The sequence below is a fragment of the Chaetura pelagica genome, unplaced genomic scaffold (genome assembly GCF_000747805.2).
Source record: "Chaetura pelagica isolate M959 unplaced genomic scaffold, ChaPel_1.0 scaffold39, whole genome shotgun sequence".
Taxonomy (NCBI): Eukaryota; Metazoa; Chordata; class Aves; order Apodiformes; family Apodidae; genus Chaetura; species Chaetura pelagica.
Window position 1 is genome coordinate 703,003 of NW_009954614.1, and position 8,667 is coordinate 711,669.

The 8,667-nt window shown below is 40.7% G+C and overlaps 1 protein-coding gene across 2 annotated transcripts in view; it reads right to left on the reverse strand.

Annotated features, from left to right (window-relative positions):
• The window catches only part of MPZL1 (myelin protein zero-like 1), a 20,994-nt gene extending 17,507 nt beyond the window's left edge, over positions 1 to 3,487 (reverse strand). For both annotated transcript variants that reach the window (XM_010005477.1, XM_010005478.1), the window contains exon 1: positions 3,236 to 3,487. In XM_010005477.1, the coding sequence (XP_010003779.1) occupies positions 3,236 to 3,487 (252 nt within the window). The remainder of the gene's footprint in view (positions 1 to 3,235) is intronic.
• Between the last annotated feature and the right edge of the window lie 5,180 nt (positions 3,488 to 8,667).

Below are 8,667 nucleotides of genomic sequence, written 5' to 3' on the forward strand. Positions count from 1 at the left end.
GGATATAAGAACAATCCAATTAGAGATAACAAAGCTACCAGGTTTCTCTCATTATTACAGCATTCTCCCAGAATCCACTGTATTACACACAGCTTCTACTTGGTATTGTTTTTCTCCTGCCTCACCACTTTAGCCCAGCTTGTTGCCTCTTGATCACATAACCATTCTATGGCTTATACTTCAATCATGCTACCACAATAGACAGCAAGTTTGGGTTTTCTGTTGGTTTTGGTTTGTGGTCGGACTTCCTGGGGGTTTCTTCCTCGTTTTGGAGACACAGGGTTTTGCAGACAAGGAGATGAGGGAAAGAAAAAAGGTTGGTAACCTGGAATAATTAAAAGGACAGAACAATTCTGGATCACCATCATCTGTCCTTCAGGCACAGAATGCCTTCTGCATTTTAGTAGGAAAGGGGTACCAAGTTTCTATCTTGTGTTTTGCTGCGTTACTTGCATAGTTAAATTAACATGCAATACTCTCCTCCACTACCCCAAAAAAATCCCATGAGCAATTTCGAGCATACCTACCTGTTTTCTGGAAATCTACACAGTGACTAAATGTAACTGTTGCACTCCGGCCCTGGACTCCCTAGACATGATAAAACATCCTTACAGAACTAACTTGTTTAGAACAGTCTGAGGAGAAAACTGCGTATTTCCTCACTACACCTGGCCAAAACTGGAATTTACAGTAGTAAAAGTGCAAAGACCTTTACAGGACAACTCTGCTTTCAAATATACGAGATGTCTGGACACTGCCCATAACCCTAAGAGAGGGGAATAAGGCTCTATTGAAGAAGCACACTCATTCTTAATTTCACACTCTGAAAGACAGGAAAACAAACAAAGAAACGACCCAAACTCTCTTCAGTTCAGTCTTCAGAACATGGTTACAAGAATTTAAGACAGTATTCCAGCTTCCTCTTTCTACAGCCTTCTTTGCAAAACAGTCTCTCTATTGCAGAACTGATAGGCTATAAGCCATTCCTCTTTCTATTCCAGTCATTTCCCAACTCTTTTCCTCTTCCTACCCTTGATCTGAGGCTTGCCATTCCAACATCTTCTCTATCAGACCCACACTCTTGAGTATTAGGCCTGATCATTTGACAGCACAAATCTTATCTGCATCAGGTATGTGCACACAACCATCTGCTGTGCTGCAGTCAATCTGACACTTATTTGTTGTCTACAGGCTACCATAAATCCAATAAACTATCTTATCTGGTAGGAAGTCGGCTAGCACACAGTCATCTGTCAACATTTTGGAGGAAATCTGCCTCACTGCAGCATTTCCAGCTGGATTATAACATTCAGCACAGGGGCACTGCACTACCACACCCCCGTGCATGGGGGGAGTCATCTGACTGGAATTCTAGAAGGCAAGAGAGAGATTCTTTAGCTCTCTAGGTGTTCTCATCTGGGGGAGAAGAAATCACCAAGTAAAATATGTCCTGAAACACAAGCCAAGTGATGCAAGCTACTCCAAGGCTATGATTAAGTGATTGAAGATGAGACAACAGGTTTAGACTGGTTTAAGCCAATTTTGAAACTCTTCTGTTATCAGATGTTTCGTTCACACAGAAATACATCTATAATTGGGCATGTAGAGAGGGAAGGGGACAAGCAGAGGAAGCTTTCAGTCATCAGCCTCACCACACTGCTGCAAAATTGCCAGTGCTGATTCTAAACAGGCAAGGGACCATCTTTTTCAAGGAGACACATAGACTTAATTCAGATATAAGCTGATCATGAGGCCGACCTTTCAAATTAATGCCCAGCAAGCCATGTAGTGGACTTGACCTGGATTTGTTACCAAAAAAAAAATAGTTAAAAAAATCTTCCCTCTATACCTCTCAAAAGAAACAAGAAATTAACATTGGATTATGTTGGGTCACTTTTGCTCAAGTATAATTCACTTTTCCTCTCAGTTGTACTGATAACTACATACAGGTATAATGTGTAAATTGACTTCACTTAAAAAAAAAAAAAAGTCCTGAAATTGTATTCCTAAGGGGTTTGGACAGTGATACACAAAGGGAAAGGCAAAAACAGGATATATCATGGATATTTCTATGGGAAGCGGAAAACATACAAGCAGATGGCTTCTTTTCGCCCATCCTGTTCAACATTGGCAGGAAACATGCCCTACTTCCTTAAGCTTTTGCCCAAATATTGCTTTGGCTTCCCAAAGAGAAGAGTTCCTTTTACAAAACTAAATATTTATTCACTGAGTTCAGAAGCTGATTCTTCAGAGCTCTATATATTGAGCAGGATGCTCAGACACTGTTATGGATCATCTCTGTTCTGAGTATTGAAGGGCTCCCACAGTTTAAATGATCTCATGTCTGGAGCAAAGGGAAGGAGACAAACACTAACAAGCTGAGCAACCTGCTGTCCCCTCATCTTTTCTGCTGACCCAGCGCCCTTTGTTCTGCTTCCCCTAAATACTCCCTCAGGGCATGGAATAAGAGGGAAGCAGTAGTGTCTGAGAGCTCAGACTCAGATGTGCACAGCTTACATGACATAGGAAGACAGCTAACTGCCTACCAAAGCCACATCTTTGAAGGTTCACACTCAAAGGATCTGAGCACACTTGGGTTCATTATACAGGAAAGGAGTGCCTGCAATTATTACTAACCTAAATTATTTGCTAGTCTGACTTTTTACTTGTCAAGTAACTAAAATATGAGGATGTAACTGCTTATTGATTTGAGCAATTCAATTCTGTTCTGAAACCAAATCTCTATTCTGAGACTGGTGTTATTTTAAACTCTTTCAAATACAGGCTATAGAGTACACATGTAGAAAAAAAGCAACACGCACAACACACAATGTAACAGTGCTATAGTGGTCATTCAAATTCTGTGATGGCTGGCATTCAGTGCACAGCTCCACAGCTCATTTCAAGTGCAAGAGGATACAGAAATTAGGATAAAATTCCTAGATGCTCATCTACTTCATACATACTGCTACCACATCAACACCTCTCTCCTCTGACTAACAAAGTACTAGTACATTTTTACAGCTGCTGCACACTCCAGCCTTTGCAGAGATCTGGCATATGGAGATACTTTTAAACAACTCTAAAAAAGCCTCCCTAAAATCACAGTGATGAAGACAAGACACATAGAAGCAGGCTTCAGTCCATATTTCTTTGCTCCTCAGAACCAACTATATCTCTTCGCACTTATCACAGCCTTCCCTCCCAGGTTTGCTCCCTTACAGCCATTCCTTACTGAGATACGAGTTGCAGCTCCTTCTGGTTGAAAACTCCAAGAAACAGATGCTGCGCTGCTGATCACTTCAACAGATGTAAATGTGCATGGAAGCTTTGCGTCTGTCCCATTCTCCACAAATATCTCCTCCGGTGTGTTGACCTCTACTGCTGATACTCTGACTGTATGGGAAAGGTAAAGAGAAGAAAGAAGGAGAACAAACAGCATCAGTGCTGTTTCAAGAACCAGGAAGTTGCAATGGTCACTATTCATATCACACTGCTTGTAAGGGCAAAAGAGAAGACATCAACAACTCCTACATCAAGTGTGTGCACCAACATTGCATTATACCTGCAATACAAATAAATACAGTGGAGGTCAGTTCACTTCTGCTTCCTTGTATTATCTGTTATAGGATGTTTTCCATCCACAGATGTTTCCTCTGTAACAGTTTGTGGAAGTCAATTCTGTGGTGCAAACGATGAGCTTAAAACTCTTTCCTAGTAGCTGCCAGGAGACATTGTAATAAATAAGCCCCACTGGAGGAACTAACATTGGTTCCAGCTATTACTCTGGCTTACATCTTGTTTCCCATCTCTAGTTTTTCTCAGCTGCAGGTAGAACAAAAGCTCTCCTCCGGAAAGCTGACGAGTCAACCTCTCTGTCTCCCAGCTACCCTATCTGCTTCGGCTCTCTGGCATGCTTCCTGGTCTTAATGTGCAAGACCTCATAAATAAAAACTCAGCTATAGTTCAGAAGCATGAGAGTAGTTTAATTTTTTTCTACCATAAGGTTTATTCTAGTCAAAACTGCAAGTAGACCACAACCATCCCCCCAGATTCCAAGTAATCAAGGTTAATATTGTGCTTGTACTGGTAGTTTTCTTAAAGAGTAAGTGAAATTCAGCATGATTTGGAAAACATGTAGAACATATTCCTCATCTGACATCTTTTAAACTGCAAGGACACTATCCCTATCCAGATTTAAGCAAAGATACATCTGTACATTCATTCAAGTTTATGTTAAAAAACAAAGTGTGATCTTGTGACATCATAAAATAATGTCTTTCAGCATTTGGGTATCATCCATGTGAAAGCAAAAATCTTGTAAAATCACTGTGGGTGGGTGCACATGTGACATGTGCACCTGGTAACTCAAATGTAAGTTTTGATTTTTATTAAATCATGGTTTTCAGTAGAAATGGTACTAGTAATCTGCTTCTGATCACATGATTTTATGTTTCTGGGCTACAGTATCTTAAATACAGCGGTCTTCCTCCCTGATTAGAGGAGGAAAGCAAGCCTTCCTGCTTCTTCAATATCTTAGCTGATTTATTTCTCAACTTTGCCTAATTTAAGAGCTAGGTTATTCAAACCAAACACCAAAAAAACCACAACCAAACACTAAATGAATGAGAAAAATCCACCTATGTTAGTCTCTAAATTATGCAGTTTATGCTTTTAGCCAGTGAGAGCTACCAGCTCAGGAGCCTTCGAAAGTTAGACAGCCAGCTTCTTTCAAGTGATATGACCATCCTAAGGCATAGATTTGTCATAAACAAGGTTATTCTATTGGAACTTGAAATTAAGCAAAGCCCATGCTCTGCAGAGAATTTTAGAAATCAGCTTTTACATAGGTAACTTTAAGCCTCATTCCTCAAGAAAACAGAGCTAATGTATGCTGTGCTACTTCTTGTCTTCCTCCCTTGCTCCAAGACTATGGATTCTATTAGGCAACTCCAGCTGACTGGCTGCAGCTAAGGGCCACAAACACAGCAGGTAATGGCAGCTGGCCCTGCAATACAGACTGCCTGCAAGCTTTGGAGTTCAGTCAATGAAATGGCTGAACAATGAAAGAGATGACAACACACTGGCCATCTGCGTACACCTGACAATCCCTATGTGTGTGGCTTGGGAGGATCCACTGTCTCTTACCCAACCAGCATGGCAAGCCAGGGGAAGGCAGAGCACATACCCAAGGGATACGGAATGAGTGAGCAGGCACTGCAGGGATGAGAGAAGCAAGCATTCCAGTTTAATTACAATAGCCAAAACCAGACAAAACCACCATTCATTCACTACATCATTCAAGGTCCACACTGTTCACTTCTCAAACTCCCTACCTCCTCAATTCCATCAGGTTATCCCCGATCTCTCAAACTCCCCGTCATCGTTCTCATTTCAAACAAGTAGAAGAGAAACTGCACCCTAAGGGAGGGGGATTTTAATCAAGAGGTTGTATCAGAGCTTCCTTTCTCTTGCACGTACTCTGACTATGGGCCAAAAAATATTATTTTCTAAAACAATTACCAAATATTTATTTGCAACATACAAAGGCTTCTAGCAATTCAATGAAATGAACTCAGAGCTTCTGTGCTTTCAGAGCTAATGAAGTAGAAAATAAAAAAAACATAAAATCTATTGTTTTGAGTCCAAGCCACAGAACAAGTCTCCCCTTCAAGCACAAAACAAGCAAGATGCCCTCAGCACTTATGTGGGAGGAGAAGAGTCTGCATAGACATTGTCTACTTGTACATGGTACGGAGAACGCTTTGCCACACAAAGGCAGTGGGTAGCACAGATCTGCTTTATCCAAGGAAGTCACTGTTCTAACAACTCACTAGCAACCTATGAGAGAGCTACAGTGAAGCAAAATAAATAAAAAAAAATCTGACATCTCCCTACAGTTTTGGAAGGTAGGAACTACATTATGTTGTACAGATATTTCCAGCAAGTTTAATTTTCATATGTCCTATTGTTTCCTCAGCTTCGTGTTTTTCTTTGCTCATTCTCTACCCCCAGCATAAAAAGTCCCTCCCTTTATTTGCTCTTTCAGTGTGCACCACTTCAAAAAACTTTTTCCTAGCTCTATTGTCTTACATCATGAGACATAAGCTGCTCAAATCTTGATGTGATTGTTTGGAAGTGGTAGAAAGGCCATAATATTTGACATTAGTTCTCCCTTAGCCCTCTTCTCCTATACTTTTCACTGATACAGTAGTAGTTCCCACTGCCTTGAACTCCTTGGCCTTCACTGTCATAATAAAATCCACAAGGATAATCTCCAGCTATAGCTCTTTTCCTTCTCTTTCCGCATTTGCCAGAATTGCATCCTTCTTCCAGCTCTTCCATTAAATATTTCTGTTGAAGAAAGTTGAATTTTGAGTTATACTCCTAGTCACACCTAGCCTCAAGCTTTTGCAGCCTTAGTTCCTATCAAGAGGGAAAAATTTATCACCATCTGACAGAGAACTTTAGGATGGGAAGGTCTGCAAGGTACATAGGGCAAAGACAAACATTTGTTCTTCTGTCATAGATGCTCCTTAATCCCATCACCCTGTCCAACTGCCCATAGCCCAGATATTTCCCTCTGATAGTTCCCCTTCTTGCCTTCAATTGCTTTAATTCTTCTATTCAGCAAAAAGATGCTTCTATTTTTCTCACCTACTATCAAAATGGTTGGAAAAAACCCACTGTGTCTCTTAAACCATTTATTTTTCATCTCTAGTTTACTGGAGCAGTTTATTCCAATCATATAATCTCCCACCAGCTAAATTTCTAGCCCCTACAACCCAATGAAAAGAATTCATCCTCAATCTTCCATCTCACACTCATACTTCTAGTAATTTACTAATCTGACTACTCTTACTTACTAATCTTTTCTTATTGCTCTCATCTGGCTCTTCATTCTTCATCAACATTCTCTCTATTCTCAGGTCTCTCTTTCCTCAGTATCTCATCCCAGCACTCCCATCTGTAAAACAAGTTCAGTTCCCATCACAGCACTGACTACTCAAATCTGTGTCTGCGAAGGATCTGTCTCCTTATGTTCAAACAACAGCCTCAGTCTGACATTTCTGTCAATGCTAAATTGTCAGTTCATGCTACATGGGACTAAACCGAACTCACGTCTTCCCCCAGAGCTCTCCAAAACTTGTTATCACCATGGACCTGCCACATGTCTCTCCAGTTCATAATCTGCACAACTTTTTTCAGTGTGTTTTGTTGGTTTTTTTTTAATTCTGCTGAGGTCAAGGCAGAGTCCTTCAGAGTTTCTAGCCACACATTCAACTGACAACAGGCTAAAAACTTTGTATCTTGGCCTTCATTACTGCAATGTTCTTTTTGTTCTGGACAGATGGTCAGGAACAGACCAGTAAGTATCACAATTTCTGGTAACCAAACTGCTTCAAGGGTGACATCAAGAAGAGGAAAACATCATGTATGCAAGACCACTGCTTTCTTCCATGAACTGACTACAGAAGATGTAGTGCTCAACATACACATGCCCAGAGCAAGCTTCATTTGTTACACAGCATCACCACCTAACCAACTTTATTGACTTAATACTGTTTTAACTTACTTTGTGCGAATAAACCATAGCTTCCTGACTCTGAAGGGGTAGCTCTCCAGTCACTTAAGCACACCTGAAGATGCAGAGCTTCTTGTTTTCTTTGTAGTAGCACCAGCATGTCTGCCACCTTACACAAAACTAGTAAAAAAGCTACATGTTTCCAGATAGTTCAGTCCTGACCCAGCTCACAAACCTCAGGCACTGAAAATGCCATTACTGATACTCTTACCAGTAGCAATGACACCCTGCTCTGAAATCACCCCTGTGGACGAAGCCTTTACAACCACTTATCAGCAAAGTACAGGAAGATAGTCATTCAGACAAGCATCCATAACCACAAGGAGTTTCTTTATCTAGTTAGCTAACCAAACTGTGGTTAGCTGTTTAGCTTTCAGTAAGAATAACAGCAGTCAAACTTACGGTTTTTACCATAGTAACATGAAAGACCGCAGCATTGCACTGGTAAGTGACATCAACTGGTATCTTTGAAATGGCATACACCTTGATCAAAAATCTCTTAGAAAAGACAGCCAGTCACTGTCTACAGCACACTGATGGGAGTCCTCTGCTTGAGGACATCTCTGGCCAGGTCAGCTGAGACTCGCCAAGTCACACCCGCTAACAACTTAATCTGCACAGGAGCACATCACAAGGAGATCCTTCCTTGCACTATTAACACACAGCTAATAAAAATTCCTTTGTAGACCACAGTCTCCACTGAGATCCTGGATCCAATGAAAACTGTTAATTAAGGCTACGAATACACCAAAATAAACTCAGTTTCCCTGGATCCAACTCAGCTTGATCACTAAGAGTCTAACAAACCAAGAAGACAAACAACTAACAGTGTAATCACAAGCATCTTATTTCCACAAGCACACACAGAGCCTAAGTGGAAACTTTTATCAGAGCACTAAATACTGGATGCTTACAGCTGGTACAGTTCCCATCCTACGCTGGGAAAAGCATTAGACTCCCTTTCTCTTGAAATGGCTAGTCAACAGTTTACTAATGAATACAAGCAACTTGCTTTGTTTATCTTAAAGATACCTGGTGATACAGACATTTATACAATTTATAAATAAAGTATCTTATGGATG